The following is a 17,186-nucleotide window of genomic DNA, read 5'->3' on the forward strand; positions in this document are numbered from 1 at the left end:
CTGACTGGGAATAGAAACCATGGCCCTTTAAGTTGGTTGCAAAGAAGCAGTGGGGCTGTTTAGAGTACAGGACACAGTCGTACAACAAGACAAAGACCCCCCCCGTATAGCCTTAACAAACTGTAGGGGCAAGTGCTGTTAGTGAACACCTATGAAGGCCGGCACGGCACACAAGGGGGTGGGTTGGCCAGCACCACGCCCGGCCGCCTTTGTCTCCCTAGCGGCGATGTTTTACGCACCGCACAAGGTACTCATTTGAGGCTGAGTCGACCTAGGGGAAGACCCAATGACCGGTTCAGATAATCGTCACCACTGGCGTTGGTCGCCGTGAGCGCAGCGCGCTAACCGCTACACTATCGCTCCCCCAGTGCACATGCTGCCGCTGGTGCCATCACTCGGCAGCGTCCTGAAGCGCATGAGGCAAGACGCCCGGGGTGACTGTCGGAATGTTTCCCCTGCTAACGTGAAGGAAGATTTTCATTGCCCTCTTTGACAGATGCCGGTTAATCGAGTATCCTGGGTGGAACACCTGTCAACCCATACGGTTTAACCCGTATTCTTGTACTGGGAAATTAGAGTTTTTAGGTCCATACGGCGTACAACCGTTTCAATACGGGCACATAAAAAAAATATGTCCTTCTGCCATAAAATGCTCTTATAATGGTCCAATGATGTAGATGCTCACCCCGAGCCCTCATTTGATAGTGCATTGTCTTTGAGCTGTACGCCTTTTGGCGTCCTCTGGTCGAGCACCAATTGGGTCGAGGCTCAAAAGAAAACTGTCCCTTGGTGTGGACCAATCAGTTTCAAGGACAATGCATATATTATCAGTGTTTTTTTTTGTATTTGACTGCAAGTATTGTGGTTAATGCAGACATGAATCCTTGTAAAAAGGTTTCAGTTTTGTTGCCAGAAAAAAGGGGAAAAACCCTATTATTACCTCAACGACGTTTGAAACCATGCATATCGAACTGCCGTCAATAATGGACGATACTTTAACGGACACCTGGAAGTAGACAGTATTGTGACGTACGAAGTTTCGTGAAACAATTTAAAGGGTGATATTTAGATCACGTTTTTCTTTACACTAAACAGCTAATGGCTTGCTCTGTCATTCACGGTAATCTGCGGACCGCAGGTTGGGAACCTCTGCTTCTTGCCATTTACCAATTTAACCAAAATATGAATTCTTATGCTCACGATGTACATGCATTGACTCATGCGTTAAAGAATTGATAGTTCACAACTGATGCAATTTTTTGGCAAATGTTACGTGTGGGCTAATGAACGAGACAGAACAAACAGTACAACGTCGCATTCCAGACTCGCTGGGGACTTCTACAGGTGGATATGTGAAGAGGTCGGATATGTGAATATCTGTGGACATTGACAATTATACGACCATGCACAAATAGTTTTGCTGGAGAAAAAAATATTGCGCAAACTGCGTGATATTCATTGCATCCATTCGTGTGTTTTTTGTAAGGGCGCGGTGACACAGACCGATTTCATTTCAAGGTTATAATCCCTTGTTCATCACGACGTCCTTTTTACTTCGATGTCTCAACAGCGTTACGGAGATCACGTGACGTGAGGGTTCTGCCTTTGTAGTGAGGGTTGTGAGTTGACGCCGAGGAGGGGGGAGGAGGCGCCCCCCCCCCATGTGGAATGACGTCACCCGCTCATGATTATTAATGAAGGGGGGATGTCCATTTGGAGGACGTCACCTGTTCATGATTATTAATGAGGGGGGCTGTTCAATGTGGAGTGACGTCACCTACTCATTATTATGAATGAGGGGGGGGCGCTTCTCCATGCGGAGTGACGTTATTATTGAGGGGCGGGTCCATGTGGAGGACGTTATTAATTAGGGAGGCTGGTCGACGTGGAGTGACGTCACGCGCGTTACACACTGACATTCTTGGGTAAATATAGTAGTAAATACTGTAGAAGCAAATGTACTAGAAAATGAGTCACACCGTGCACAAATACCTCATTGGGTGTGGGCGGTGCATTTGCCAGGTTGGATATGCAATGGTCGGATATGCGACTGTATATAAGATCGACAATACCAACAAGATGGAAAACGAGTATTAAAAAAGAATCATTTAATCGTGACACCCAAATTGTGACAATTCATTGAGTCGTTGCAAGTCTCAGACCTGCGCTATTAGTACTTGCGAGGTAGTTCGTGCTTGGCAACCCATTTATCGTGATGAAAATCTTCCGCTGTGACCATTTGAATAATTATTTCTTTTAGGCATTTTTCCCTTTTATTTGTTAAAACCTCAAGCAGCATGAACGAGATTAATTGTTGAACATGTTTTATGCAACCGGCCACTCGTCGGTACACTTGTTATGCTAACAGTTGTGTCCAACCAGTCGATGTCAGCTCATGTATGTATGTTGTTGAACTTCTTTTGCATCATGCATAACCAACCATGCTATTCCGAGGTTGCGGGGGAAGGACAACAAACTAGACACGAAAAGCATTTCTAAAGAAATTCGTTTTCAATTAAGACTTGGCTCCTTAGGAAAAGGAAACGTACGCAGGAAAAGACGACCACCGCGTTTAATTAGCAGCGGGTGATATTTCGACGTTACAGGTGTGTCGGCTCTACTTGAATGCTAAGGCATCAACTAGTTCTATTGCAGCACACTCCCATTATTTGTAACATCGTTTACCAATGCCCATGTGCCATGCTGCACACACAACATTAGTTTTTGCTGTTCAATGCACAACAATTCTTGTCTCGGTGAGTTGATTTCAAAGATTAGCGTCACCGTTCTATTTGAGTGATGCATTGTCTTACATTTTATCGTGGAACGATAGTACCTCTTATTCGTAACATAATCGTAATAGTATTTTATTGTGGAACGTACTAATTTGTTTTATTTATTTCTGAGTTGATCACAATTGTCCTTGAAACTTCTGACACTTTATTCATTACCAAGTTGGTTATACCGTACAAGCTTTTAAGAAACGACTTAATTCAGGTCTCAAGATAGGGGATTAGGTGCATTAAAGCACACTCATAGAAAAGATTTGCCTTGACCCAAAATCATCGTTTAATCGTCTATATCGTGCTTTGCATAGATTAAGACTTGTCCAAAACCGAATGCACGTCAAAATAACAACGTATTCATTTACTAATTAAGTCCCTTTGAGTCTCACTTTTTAAGAGGCTTGGCCAATTCCTTATCAAGTATTGTCATGTGTGGGAGGAAACCGAAAAATCAAATCAACAGCTAGGTCAACATCTTACTTGCTACTCTGCCATATACTGGACACCTTATAGCCCTGCAGGTGAGTGTCGTACAAGTGATCCACCAACTCTGCTGGATTCTGATTTCCATCGCTGGGAAACGTTCATGCTGCCTTGCGCGAGCAGTGCGCATGTAAAGTGCCAGAGCTGAATGGCGACACGGCCTACGCCTCTATCTAGTCCCAGCTACCTATACAGTGAAATGTTTCACACCACCAGATTTACATTTTTTCATGAAATATATTTTAATTACATGAAAGGATTTTTTTTATTTTTTTATTATATCATATAGTGTTCTAACATATATGATGGCATTAGTTTCTACAGCTATAAGGTTATATATATTAATCTGCATATGTGCATGTCTCTGCGCCCGATATGTGTCCGTGCATGTTTTATAGAGGATCTCTGTCACCCAATGCATATACTTCCAGATGGACCCTTTCTAGTACAGCAGGGGTGGGGAGCCTTATCCTGAATGAGGACCGAATAGAACTTTTAAAATACCTTAGGTAGGACAGCCACACATTAAAGCTACCGCCTCAGTCACCTGTCACTGCAAGCGGCGTATGCAGTGACATAAGTGTTTGAGAGTGCTAAAATTAGAAAAGCAGTGTCACCAATTGAAAAATATTCCCCTCTAGTACCCGATCAGTGAGGCTAAAAGACGCTCGCAGTGATGGAAAACATAATTGCAGCATGTTTGTAAGTGGAAGGCTTCACGTGACCGTAGGCCTTATGAAGTGATGTCGCAGGTTGCACACAGCCTCGGGTGCTATGTGTTCCCCACCCCAGGGGGGAAAGGAGCATTCACGTAATTCACTTTGGAATACCTCAATGAGCCTCTCATCACAACGGCAAGATATCCGTGCAGGCTACATGGAGACAAGTATGCCCATCATCATGTGTTACTCCCAATGAACGTATCTGTACAAATGTAACTTTCCCAGCATTGATGAGCTGGGGTGAATGTAAAAAAAACGAGCGGAAAACCAGATGGGATTTTGTCCAATTGTTGGTGACCGAGCTGAACGCATCAAACCTTTTCTCTGCTTGAGAATGTGGTTCAATATAGACAGAATGGACCCATGATCACAGAGGTGCGGGCTTCATGCTGCCACAGGTACAGCAATAAACCCAATGCACCCATTCACATATATGGCTATGTATGCGTATGTGTCTTTGCGCCTGTGTCTGCAGAGTACTCTTGTCTCTGTGTCCTCGTGATGGCACGTGTCACGTGCCCTGGTTTCAGTAGTACATGTTCTGCGCCCACCAAGCTGTGGAGACACACACACACACGGGACAATCGTGGTTACTTGTGTGGCATGATCATGTGTGTGTGTGTGTGCCTGGTGCTATTAGAGTGACTGTACTATGGATGGACTAGGCCCTTGGGAATATTGCAGGCGGTTTCGTCGTAGATCTTAGGTAGCAGTTAAACTTCCACACTCGTAGAACACAGGCAGAGCGCTGTTCTCATCGCCAAACATCATTCATGTAGGCAGGGCCAGCAGGATCGTTGGACCGTACAGCGGGAGTGCAGTGTGTACTGTATGTACACTGTCTGATAACAGAGGCAGAACGGTATATGTGTGCATATGTACACTATTGTTGTGTATGGGGAGCGGAAGTGTAGTGGTTAGTGTGCTGCACTACAAACCAGGAAACATGAGTTCAATTCCCGCTCAGGACCAACACCAATGACAATTATCTGAACCAGTTCTGGGCCTCCCATAGGTTGACTCAGCCTCAAATTATGTATAAACATCATCACAGGGAGACAAAGGCGGCCGGGTGTGTTGCTGGTCATCCCACCGCCATGTCAACCTTCATAGGTGCTCACTAACAGCACTTGCCCTAATGGTGTCAACGCTATATGGGGGATCAATGTCTTTATTACTGTGTGATAATAGATGCTGCGCAATACATGTCAGTGTGTCGACTTACACTCGGGATATCTCCGGATGAAGAATTTGCGCATCTCGTCGTACAGCCAGATGAAGATGGCGTATGATATCGCCACAAACCACCAGCCCACTCTGCATGCAACCACACACACAATACACAAAGTAGTTATGAAACATCTGGTCAGATGTGCACTGTGACAGCCTTCATAGGTGCTCGATAAAAGTACTTGCCCAAACAGTCGATCATTTTGGGTCCTTGTCTTACATGTCAGGACTTACCGAAGTGGCATGAAGTGCAGGCCCTCATCCATGCCCGGGCAGTAGGACAGGAAGGCAGCGATCACCAGCTGAGAGAGCATCCCCAGCAACACTACCTTGTTCCTGCAAGGACGCACAGCACAGCGGACGATTAATTTGAGTTGACTCTCAAACCCTAGGTCTCGAACCCCTAACCGCAGCACCACCCAGCTCAGTATAATATAGTAGAAATAAAAACTGAAAAAAATACGAGATTTGCCTGCTTAAACTAATGCTCTTGGAAAATCAAGGTCCACAAGGCTGTAAGGCTGGTGCACAAAAAAGGTATGTGAAGAGATGGAAATGTAGTCTGCTATTTATTAACCATGATCCTCCACGATGGTGCACACAGAGGAAACGCCCACCATCTCCTCTCTGTACAGACTTCACCTTTACGGAAGGAGCAATGAAGATGCTACACTTTCCTGACCCAAGCAAGGACTTGGCAAACCAAGGGGTTGTGATTGGACCATGGGCATGAGAACATAGCAGGAAAAGGGGAGAGGGGGTGGCTGCCCTCTAACTTACGGAACAGGGGTGCAAGCCGTATGCTCAGTAGCCTTCATTGGTCTCCTTGACTACTCAACATGAACGACCATGGCTTTTATTTCCCCCGCCAGGAAATGCAAAACTGCGATGGGCAGAAGTTGCGGAGGTTTCAAACGAAGGGTAATGTAAGGTTGGGTGGCATTGCCCGAGCAAATTCCCAGGCGATACCAGTTTGTCCGGTGGGAGGGGACCAAAACGTAACATCGTTTTTCGTTGGATATCTCATTCCTGCAATCCAGAAATAATGGCCAATAATACTGAATGTATTCTTCCCGGTCCAAAATTCTGTTACGTGAATGATGACATGAGGCCAGCTTCGAGCACTTTCTTTCCCCATGTTGTTGTACTCTTTGCCTCTAGCATTCACCTTGCAATTCCTGGAATTATGTGGGGTCAATTCCTGACATGGGCGGTGACCGTGGGTAGCGACATTCCAGCCTGAGTTACCTAAAAAGGCCCTGTGTGAAGAGTGAGTTCCGGCGAGTTTTGCGGATGACGAGGTCGGCGAGTTGTTGGATGACGATGGCGATGAAGAAGGCCGTGTAGCACACGAACTCCTGTTTCTGCCGCTGCACGAAGGTCTGCATGTGCGCGGACACGGGCGTACGGCTCAGGGCGCTGCCCGGCGTCTGACCACAACTCCTGTGTCCTCGGGAAAAGTTACGTTTCAAGTTTATTTTGTTTAACCAGGTGTGTGCAATCCCATTGAGTAACGTGGAGGCAATTTTCAAATTTGGTAAAAGAATGCCTGATAGTGCCTATGTTGGGCCTAGTAATTGTGCTGGTATATTTTTACAAATTATTTGAATTGTGCTCTCAGCATCAGAAATCTCGCGGAAATTGTGTCGGGGAACAGCTGCGTAAGATATTTTTCACAGGGTTTCTAAAAAATCCTTCAAGTCGCCTTGTTCAGCTTTAGCCCTGCATAGTAGGGAGCACTCTCTCCCACACACTCTGCCACAAGTGTTTGTTGGATTAACTCAAACCAATATATTTAAGTTTTGGAGCTGGAAATTAGGCGTGCGATAGTTTTTTTTTGTGCAGACCACAAGTGAGTGCGTCCAATGCATGATGCCTGGACACACTCAACAGAAAAGCCTGCTATGCAATATTTCCTGTTTTTGTTAAAATGAACGATTTACAGGCAGACCTCGCTCAGCACGACCCTGTAGAATGCCGAATCATTACGGTGCTCTTGGTCCTGTTGGAAATTTTGTACTAAAAAAAAATGAAAATACTAAAATCTACAAGGTGCTTAAGAGTGAGAACACGCAGTGCCAAGTAAATGCACCCACCGCCAGATAATTTGATGACATTTGCTCAGCCAATGATAGTGATGTACGCTGAGCCAACCAGCACCCCACCCCCCATAAATTCGATTATCACGATTCATGGTAATGATTGCATTGAAAAAAGATATAGATATTTTTTCAATGTTATTACAGAATTGTTATTTAATGCTATGACACTACGCACTGAGCCACGCAGTGCTCGGCAGTTAAAAATAAAACACCCGCTCGACCGATGTGTTTACTCCGCCTTAGTGTTTCTCTGCCTTATCTTTGTGTGGTTTTGTGAGCATTTTAGACCCATAATCTCTGGAAAAAAGCTCGCAAGTGTTAGTGCTGGAAATTTGACCAAAGTGTCAACGAAAAGTATCACTTTGGAGCATCAGATGTTTGCACTGGAGAGTACAATACATAATACTGATGTTATAATAAAAACAACAATATTTTTTATTTATTAAATGTCTACCATCTGTATATTATTGTTAGCACTATTACCGATACTCCAATGAAGCCGTCATATATTGCTCATACATAATAAATAACGCTGTCAGAAATGAATTTCGATATATGCAATGGTATAATGGCCCCTTTTAGCACCGATTCCATCAGTGCTCACTTCTACATATTCATGCATTTTGAGCGCTAAGCGAGGTCTAAAGTGTATTGTTTTTTAAGAAGCAGTACACGCGTGTGAAGGCGGCACTGGTGCCGGCGTGTGCTGCTGCATGCGAAGTGAGCGTGTGGCACGCACCCACTCTTGTCCATACGAGTCCTCCAACTCCTGCTCATCGACCTGCTCCCAGTGCTGGCGCAAGCCGATGCATGTGGTCGGAAGCCAGCCTTCCTCGGCCATCACCGTGAAGTAGCCGAGGAATGCCCCCACCGCCTGCGTCACACCTGCGGGCACGCACAGGTTGCACTCGTGGGTCACACAGCACAAAGTAAAAACGTCCCGTCGCGTCGTCTTTAACAGACTGTTGGAGCAAGGGATGTTAGCAAGCAGCTATGAGGGCCGGCACAGCACATGAGTGAATGGGTGGCCAGCACCACGCCCAGCCGCCTTTGTCACCCCAGTGCCGATGTTTTACGCACCGAGTACTCATTTGAGGCTGAGTCGACCTCGGGGAAGCCCAGGACTGGTTCAAATATTTACCACTGTTATTAGTCATGAGTGGGAATTGAACTCTGGTCGCTGGGTTACACACACCCATACGTGTACGTACATGTACAGACCTTTGTCAGTCCACTGCTGGATGAGAGCTTCCCCATGCTGTGTGGATCATGCGAGATTATTTGACCATACTTCACTACGCTGGTCGGTGAGGGTTGGCAATGGTCAGGAGCATAGACAAGGGAACAAAGTACAGTACAACAACGGATTTTGTTGCACAGCCCTCTGCTACCCAGCACATGACCGTGCAGTCTATGACACCTGTTATTCATGGTGGTCTCCCATCAAAGCACTATCCAGGCTCAACCCTGCTTACCTACGAAGATCTGATGAGATCAGTGCATGATGAGTAATTTGGTCGTAGGCATATACAAAGAGAATGACAATCGAGCCCTGTAGCAACTTTGCAATTGTAACTGGGAAACGGTAAAACATTATGAAGATTCAAATTGTGGAACGTAAATACTGATGTGTAGAAAACAAGATGAGTCGAGTCGATTATCAGGAGGGATTTGAATTCAGTTGCGATTACGTGTTGAGATTTTTAACCGCAGTACCACCTGGCGTTATGTACCACAGATTCCCTGGTATACTTTTTCCACTGTACATCCAGGCCGTACTGGGGATGTGCCAAGCCATGTTGTTTTTCCTCTGCATAATCTGAACTTGTGCCGCTGATGTCGCACGCAATGAACGCACGACGTCAGTGGCACACGTTTGTCAAGTGTAGTGACTAAAGGAAAAATTCTAAACCACGTCCCTGGCCCTGCTTGGCCCCGAACCAGATTTCGATGTCTTCTTGTGAAGCCTGGCTTGGAAAAAATCACCCATACTGGCGCAGCTCGGGTGTGGAAGTGGAAAAGGGTGAGTGAACCCGCAGGCAGGCCGAGCGGCACTCACCGATCTGCAGGTAGGAGTAGGTGGCGAGTTTCGAGTTCACCAGGTGGTCGGTGCGAGCGTTTCGCGGTCGCCGGTTCATGATGTCGCTCTCGGATTTCTCATAGGCCAGAGCAATAGACGGGATCTGCGCGCGCACACGCGGAGCGGAACAGAATGAGCAAGTTCCCTTCCAGCCCAGCTGGAATTAGCGTTCCATACACTTTGCACGGAGCAGTATGCACAGGTAGCTCTCTAACAACACGTGGATTTCATTCACCTCCACCGGAACTGAAATGTTTGGAGGATATCTCTCCATCGATTGGTGGATACAGCCATCATGAATGTTGCACAAATTACTCTGCTCATAATGCAGTGAGACCTTGCAGAGCCAGATTTGAGTAGGCCTACATTTTGGGTAAGCTATGAGGCTTCCAGAAATAATGAATAAATACATGTTTTGTTTTAAATGGAAATGTCAAATATTTAACAAAAGCCATACATCCAACTGGAACTCTATTTATGCACTAATGAAGCTGGGACTTGTAGAAGGCGGAGGAGTGTGCGTGCACACGAGCAATTCAAAACCGAAAAACAAAAACATATCTATGTATATTGCCAATAAGTGCTCTGGAATGTCACATGCTCTACTAAGCTCTCTCGTTTTCCTGTTCATTACTTTATCCTTTGTTTTATAAATAAGCTCAATAAATATTTCATGCACTCATCCAGTGAACCTCAATCATCTACCTGCCTCTGCTTCGGTGCTACGCTAGCGAGATGTTAATTACCTCACCTCGTATACAGGAGGTTGTGGGTTCAATCCCGACCCTGACGCCTGTATATTTGGAGTTTGCATGTTCTCCCCGTGGTCGTGTGGAAACACGCATTTAGAGTATTTTACTGCTGTAAATTTCCACATGATAAGCCACTTCATTGGGCTATCGTTTGTGGCCAAATGATAGCCCAATGAAGTAAAATTCATGTTTTAGGTTAGCTTCATGGAGCTCATGGTAGAGGCTGCTGATCATGCTGCTTTATAAAATGTATGTTTGCTTGTTAATTTTGACACAATTTTTGCTTTTAAAGTCGGTACTCGCTGAAAGCGTTCAGCAATCGACAGCTGTGCTGTTTACATTGCTAGGGACCGGTACATCAGGGCACGAGCTGCTGCGGAGGCACGGTGCGAGTACTCGCTCGTGTACGTACGACGCTGGGGAACAGACTGGAGTGGTTTGCATGGTGCCGCAATGGCACAGGTTGGTGGTTGGTGTGTGCTGGGCTTGTGTAGCATTGCGCAACCAAGACGAGGCATAAGGAGTTGGTGGCCGTTCAAATTGCGTGTGCAAAGTTGGCAGACACATTACAAAGTGCGATACTTACGATGTCCGTTCCCAGATCGATGAAGAGGATGGTGATGGTGCCAATGGGCAGCGGGATGGAGGCGATGATGTAGATCAGGAATGGGCACAGCTCAGCGATGTTCTTGGTGAGGGTATAAGCGATGGACTTCTTTAGATTGTCAAAGATGAGCCGACCTGCAGAAGCGCACCAACACATGCACAACACTCTCATCATTGGAGACCACCACGGTGACCCACCACCATTACTCGCACCACCATCGCATTCAGCGCTGCTGTCACTTTTGTTTAAAAAATAAAAATTTTTGCTGATGGTGGAAGTGGTGGTGATGGTGGAAGTGGCGGTGATGGCGGTGGTCGTGGTGAGGGTGATGGTTGGTGGTGGCAGTGGTTGGAGCGGTGGTGGAGGTGGTGGTGCTGGTGACGGCGGGGGTAGTAGTGGCGCTTGTCGTAGAGTTGGTGGTATTGGTAGTGGTGGCATTGCTGGTGGTGGAGGTGTTGGTGGTGGCAGTAGGGGTAGTGATGGCAGCGGTCGTCGTGGCAGTGACAGTGATGGGATTGGTAGTGGCGGTGTTGCTGGTGGTGGCGGCATTCCTGGTGGTGGTGCTGATATCGTAAGTGTGATGGGTGATGGCCGCTGCTTACCCTCCTCAACACCAGTGACAATGGATGCGAAGTTGTCATCCAGCAGGATCATGTCAGCTGCCTGCTTGGAGGCGTCCGATCCGGAGATGCCCATGGCGATGCCGATGTCGGCCTTCTTGAGTGCTGGAGAGTCGTTCACGCCATCTCCCGTCACTGCCACGATTGCGCCCTAAATGCGCGAGTAGAATCGACAGAGAGTCATGCGCTCGCGATGACCAATCCATCAACAGCAGCAGCCATGATCAATCCACTGCTGGATGAAGGTAATTAAACCTATATTATGGAATATTGGTTCCGAGGGGAAATTAAAATTCGTCCATGGAGGAACGTATATTCTGGGGGACATATATCCTGACACTGTGGTGTTGCTGCAGGGCATGCGTGGTGTGTAGTGTCCTCTGCGGGGAGCAGTAGTGTATGGTTATCACACGCCATGAACCTGGTGACCCGAGTTCGACTCCCACTCATAGCCAACATCAGTTATGACTATCTGAACCGTTCCTGGGCCTCCTCTAGGTCGACTCGGCATTAAGTGAGTACCTGGTGCAGTATGTAAACATCAGAAATGTCAAGTAAAAAGTGACCAGACGAAGTATTGGCTGTACCGGCCTTCATAGGTACTCCCTAACAGCACTTTCCCCATGAGTTTATTAAGGCTATATGGGGGATCTTTGTCTTTTGTGTCTCTGTTCGGCACCTGTCTCTGGCAGCCCTCCACGATGATGAGCTTCTGCTGGGGTGACGTGCGAGCGAACACGATCTCCGTGTGGTTGGCCAGGATGCAGTCGATTTCGTCACTGCCCATGTCCTTCAGCTCCCCGCCGTTCACCACCGCAGCCTTCGCGTCCCTGTACCGTGCACAACGTCGCACGCACATTCTCCTCTACTGCCCCCGTGGTCGAGAACTCCCTTCATGCACATGTACTCACATGTTCCTGTTTTTATGTTCGCGTGTGTGTGTACCCATGTGCGTTCGGATGGCACTTGCCCCAACAGTCTGTTGAGGCTATACAGGGGGTTTGTCTTTTGTCTGTACCCACGGGGAGCAGTAGTCAAGAAGCTAGCATGCTATACTACGAATTCGGCCAACCGAGTTAGATTCCCACTCACGGCCACCACCAGTGACGATTATCTGAACGGATCCTGGGCCTTCCCGAGGCCGACTCAATTTAGCATTTCCACTCAGGAGACAAAGGCAGCGGGCGTGGTGCTGGCCACCCACCCCCTCGCGTGCTGTTCTAGCCTTTTTAAGTGTTCGCTAACAGCACTTGCCTCACCACCCTGGGTAGGCTATATGGGCTATAGTTGTCTTTGTACCCGTGTGTTCCTATCAGTGCACGTGCATGTGTGTGCGTGCGTACCGTGGGTTGACCTGGTCGAGGGGGATGTTGAGGCGGCTGGCAATGTCGTCGACTGTCTCACTGCCGGCAGAGATGATGCCGACGCTACGCGCGATCGCCTTCGCCGTGATGGGATGATCGCCCGTCACCATGATCACCTGCCATGCAACATCATCACCATCGTCGTCATCCTCACTATTGCCAACAAAAACAACAATCACCGTTCGCCACAAAGTGGTGGTGATGTAACCATGGCGCTTGTGACAGGCTAGGTGCACTCTGAGGCCACGTGACATGTCGTAGGCTCACTGCTGGCAGGTCATGGAACAGACCCAGGTGCCATGGGTTGACTTAGATAACTGACGGATGCACCACCTGTCCCATTACCACCACCACCATCATCCTCATCACCACCACCCGAAACAACACCATCGCCACCAGGACCATTACCATCAATGCCATCCTCCTCATCATCCTCATCACAACCAGGACAATTACCACCACCAGAGTCGTTGTCTCTCTCCAGCTGAGCGCTGCTGTGGTTTGAGTGCTCAACTCAAATTCCCTGAGTTCAAACTCAGGTTGCGAGTCAACTCAACCCATCTTCGCTCCGGGGTCAATAAAATACCAATCTGGAGCAAGTCAACTGTAATCACATGAAGGAGAGACTGCTTCCTGCCAAAGGAAGGAGGAATTTCCACCACTGCCGATGGTACTGAATTCCGTAAAATTCATGATTCAGCACAGGAACTCACTGATTCAAAACATTTTTTCCCAAAGTGTGAACTTTGTGGGTTATGATCCTCAAAGAGATTGGTTCTCATAGTTATGAGAACCCCATGCATGTGGTTCCCTGTATGTGTGACATCTCAGGTGAATCAACCGCTGCGATTGTCAGGTGAGACGTCCCTCGTGCGTGAGCGTGTATGCATGTGAGCACGTATGCGCGTACTCGTGTGCGTGTATGTGAGCGCGTGCGCGTGCGTGCGTGCGTGTGCATGTGAGCACGTACCTTGATGCCGGCCGAGCGACACTTGCACACGGCGTCCGGCACGGTGGAGCGTGGGGGGTCAATCATAGATATGAGCCCCACAAAGCAGAGGCCCTGCACAGGGAAGTTCCGCGAGTCCGTGTCGAAGGTGAAGCCGCGAGGAAACTCGTCCAAGGGCAGCTGCAGGTGGCAGAAGCCTGTGGGGCAGCAGCATGCGGGTCAGTTGTGTGCGGGTCAACAGCAGAGTGCGGGTCAACAGCAGAGTGCGGGGCAGTGGCATGTGGGGCAGTAGTGTGCAGGTCAACAGCAGAGTGCGGGGCAGTGGCATGTGGGTCAGTAGTGTGCGGGTCAACAGCAGAGTGTGGGGCAGTGGCATGTGGGGCAGTAGTGTGCAGGTCAACAGCAGAGTGCGGGGCAGTGGCATGTGGGGCAGTAGTGTGCAGGTCAACAGCAGAGTGCGGGGCAGTGGCATGTGGGGCAGTAGTGTGCGGGTCAACAGCAGAGTGCGGGGCAGTGGCATGTGGGGCAGTAGTGTGCAGGTCAACAGCAGAGTGTGGGGCAGCAGCGTGCAGGGCAGCAGCATGCGGGGCTGTAGAATGCACGTAGGAGGTTGGTGTGCACAGGAGCACGGTGCCTAGGTGTGTCCAGGCTGGGCTGAAGTGCGGAGTGTGCACAGTGTGTGTCTCATTGTGTTTGCATGTGTGCCTGTCAGTGAGCATGCACACAAGAGTCTGGAGATTGGGTGAAGCTGTAGGGATTCGGTGAACCTGTGAAGATTCGGTGAAGCTGTGAGAATGCTGAGTGTGCCGTGCGAGCGAGCCGCACCAAGCACACGCTCGCCGAGCCCCCCCAGGGCGGTGTAGGCCTCTGTGAAGTCGGCGCGCTTCTCCTCGTCCAGTGGCACCTCAACGCCTCCCAGCATGATGGTGGTGCAGCAGTCCAACACTCGCTCCGGCGCCCCCTTCATGACCAGCAGGTGGCCCGTGGAACCCTCCTCCTCGTGAATCGACAGCTGTGGGCACAGGCGCAGACAACAGAGATAAAGATCCCCCCCATAGCCGTACGGGCTGTTGGAGCAAGTGCTGTGAGCGAGGGCCTATTCAGGACGAATATCCTTCAGGTTGCCGGAGATACAACAAAGACAAAGATCCCCCCTATAGCCTTAACAGACTGTTGGGGCAAGTGCTGTTAGCGAGCACCTATAAACGCCGGCACGGTACACGAGGAGGTGGGTGGCCAGCACCAAGCCTGTCCGCCTTTGTGTCCTGAGTGGCGATATTTACACACCGCACCAGGTACTCATTTGAGGTTGAGTCGACCTAGAGGAGGCCCAGGACTAGTTCAGATAATCGTCATCGGTGTTGGCCATCAGCGGGAATTTAACTCAGGTCGCCGGGTTCTTAGCACAGCCCACTAACCGCTACATTGCCTTTTGCATATTTTCCAAGAAACTTGTACTTGCGTGCGTGTACCTTGCACTTGTGTGTGAGAACCAAAGTATTTGTTGTGCAAGTGCCTGGCACTTGTTGTGCATGTTGAGTACCTGGTCTTTGTGTGCGAGGACCTGGCACTTGTGTGTGAGTAACTGGAGCTTGCGTACAAGCGCCTGGTATTTGTTGAGTGTGTGAGTACCTGGTACTTGTTGGTGCTGTTGAAGGGGATCTCTGCGACCTTGTTGTTCCGCTCCCTCATGTTGGCGATGGAGCCGAGGAGCTGCTCCGTGAACTTGAGCAGAGCCGTCTCGGACGCATCCCCACTGACGTCGCGCTGCACGACATCACACCAGCACCACCGTCACACCGCAATTGTCACAACACCACCACTGTCACATCACCATCATCACCACCGTCGTCATAGCGCTGCCATCATCACACCACCATTGTCACAGCATCGCCTTCGTCACAACACCGTCACACCACCACCATCACACCACCATCGTCACAGGACCGCCGTTGTCACACCACCATCAACACCACCGCCATCGTCAAAACACCATCTTCACAACACCATCATTATCACACCACCATCGTCATAACATCGCCTTCATCACAACATCATCATACCACCATTGTCACACTGCCATCGTCGCAGCAATGCCACTGTCACACCACCATCACCACAGCCACGCCATTGTCACAATACCACTGCCATACCATCGTCACAGCACCGCCATCATCACACGACCATGGTCACACCATCACGATCACAACACCGTTGTTGTCACACCACAGCCATTTCGTGTTTACCAATAAAATGCACCACACCAAGTGTACGAACACCACACCTCCACGTCACTGTGTAGTTGAGATAATCATGGTCATTTAAGTGATGCAGTGGTTGGGCTGGTTTATGATGAGGTGGCTGGGTTACCCTGGAGATGGGTAGATCCTCCTGGTTCTGCCGGAACTCGGCGCGATTGCAGAGTGCCGCCACACGCGACAGAGACATCCAGGTCGACGAGGAGATGTCAAACGGCTGACCTGCAGCACACATCATCGTAACATCATCTCAACATCACATCACGGCTGACTTACAGCACGTATCATCACAACATCATCATAACATCGTAAAAACATCACAGCTTCACAACATTACAAGGTTACATCATTCACATCATTAACACAACATTACAACATTTATCACAGAACTACATCATCATCATCATCGATTTAAAGCTTTCGTGACTGCAGGGATTCATATTCTTGGATCTTTCGGTAATGTCACGTAGAAGGGAAATAATAAAATAATAATAAAACATTATAAAATTATCACGACGTTTCGGCCACAACACAAGCAACAGCCGTCCTCAGGTGAAGAACAGAGCTGTCTATTTTAATTATTTTATTATTTCCCTTCTACGTGACTTTACCGAAAGATCCAAGAATATAATCATCATCATCATCACATACAAGAGCATACGCTATGGTATCATCACGAAACCATTACACATGATCACAACACCATTACAGCTGGCCTAAATCTCACAACATTACAATCATCATCACCATGTCCTGATGATGATGTGCTTGATGATGTCGTGACGATGTTACGATGTTATTTGATTATGACAGACACCACCACCGTTACCACTACCACCACACCGTGGAAATCACAACACCACCGTCAAACCACCACCATCACGATGCCTCGTGAGAGCTCGTTGTCGCCATCTCTCTGTGCATGCGCACACACACACACACACACCTGTCTGGTCCTCAGTGGTGTCAGCCGTGTGGATCTGCCCGTCGAACCACATGTGCGCCACTGTCATGCGGTTTTGCGTGAGCGTGCCCGTCTTGTCAGAGCAGATGATGGAGGTGGAGCCCAGTGTCTCCACCGCCTCCAGGTTCTTCACGAGGCAGTTCTTCTTGGCCATGCGCTTGGCCGTCAGGGACAGCGTCACCTGGCGGGGGAGGAGGCCGAGGTGTGACGACTCGCGATAGCAAAACCCGCAAGAGGAACGGGCTTTCTGCACCAATATTAGGAGTCAG

At 48.6% G+C, this 17,186-nt stretch overlaps 1 protein-coding gene across 1 annotated transcript in view; it reads right to left on the reverse strand.

Moving 5' to 3' along the window:
* Nucleotides 1–2,102: 2,102 nt before the first annotated feature.
* The window catches only part of LOC144932638 (potassium-transporting ATPase alpha chain 2-like), a 28,101-nt gene continuing 13,017 nt past the window's right edge, over nt 2,103–17,186 (reverse strand). The window contains exons 9-23 of the mRNA XM_078856898.1: nt 16,900–17,098; nt 16,066–16,175; nt 15,328–15,462; nt 14,521–14,707; nt 13,717–13,892; nt 12,726–12,862; nt 12,062–12,212; nt 11,365–11,533; nt 10,742–10,896; nt 9,383–9,506; nt 8,063–8,208; nt 6,470–6,603; nt 5,456–5,557; nt 5,217–5,308; nt 2,103–4,546 (exon numbers count right to left, since the gene is read on the reverse strand). Coding sequence (XP_078713024.1) covers nt 4,518–4,546; nt 5,217–5,308; nt 5,456–5,557; nt 6,470–6,603; nt 8,063–8,208; nt 9,383–9,506; nt 10,742–10,896; nt 11,365–11,533; nt 12,062–12,212; nt 12,726–12,862; nt 13,717–13,892; nt 14,521–14,707; nt 15,328–15,462; nt 16,066–16,175; nt 16,900–17,098 — 2,046 coding nt within the window. The 3' untranslated portion in view covers nt 2,103–4,517. The remainder of the gene's footprint in view (nt 4,547–5,216; nt 5,309–5,455; nt 5,558–6,469; nt 6,604–8,062; nt 8,209–9,382; nt 9,507–10,741; nt 10,897–11,364; nt 11,534–12,061; nt 12,213–12,725; nt 12,863–13,716; nt 13,893–14,520; nt 14,708–15,327; nt 15,463–16,065; nt 16,176–16,899; nt 17,099–17,186) is intronic.

Source organism: Lampetra fluviatilis, chromosome 5 (genome assembly GCF_964198595.1).
Source record: "Lampetra fluviatilis chromosome 5, kcLamFluv1.1, whole genome shotgun sequence".
Taxonomy (NCBI): Eukaryota; Metazoa; Chordata; class Hyperoartia; order Petromyzontiformes; family Petromyzontidae; genus Lampetra; species Lampetra fluviatilis.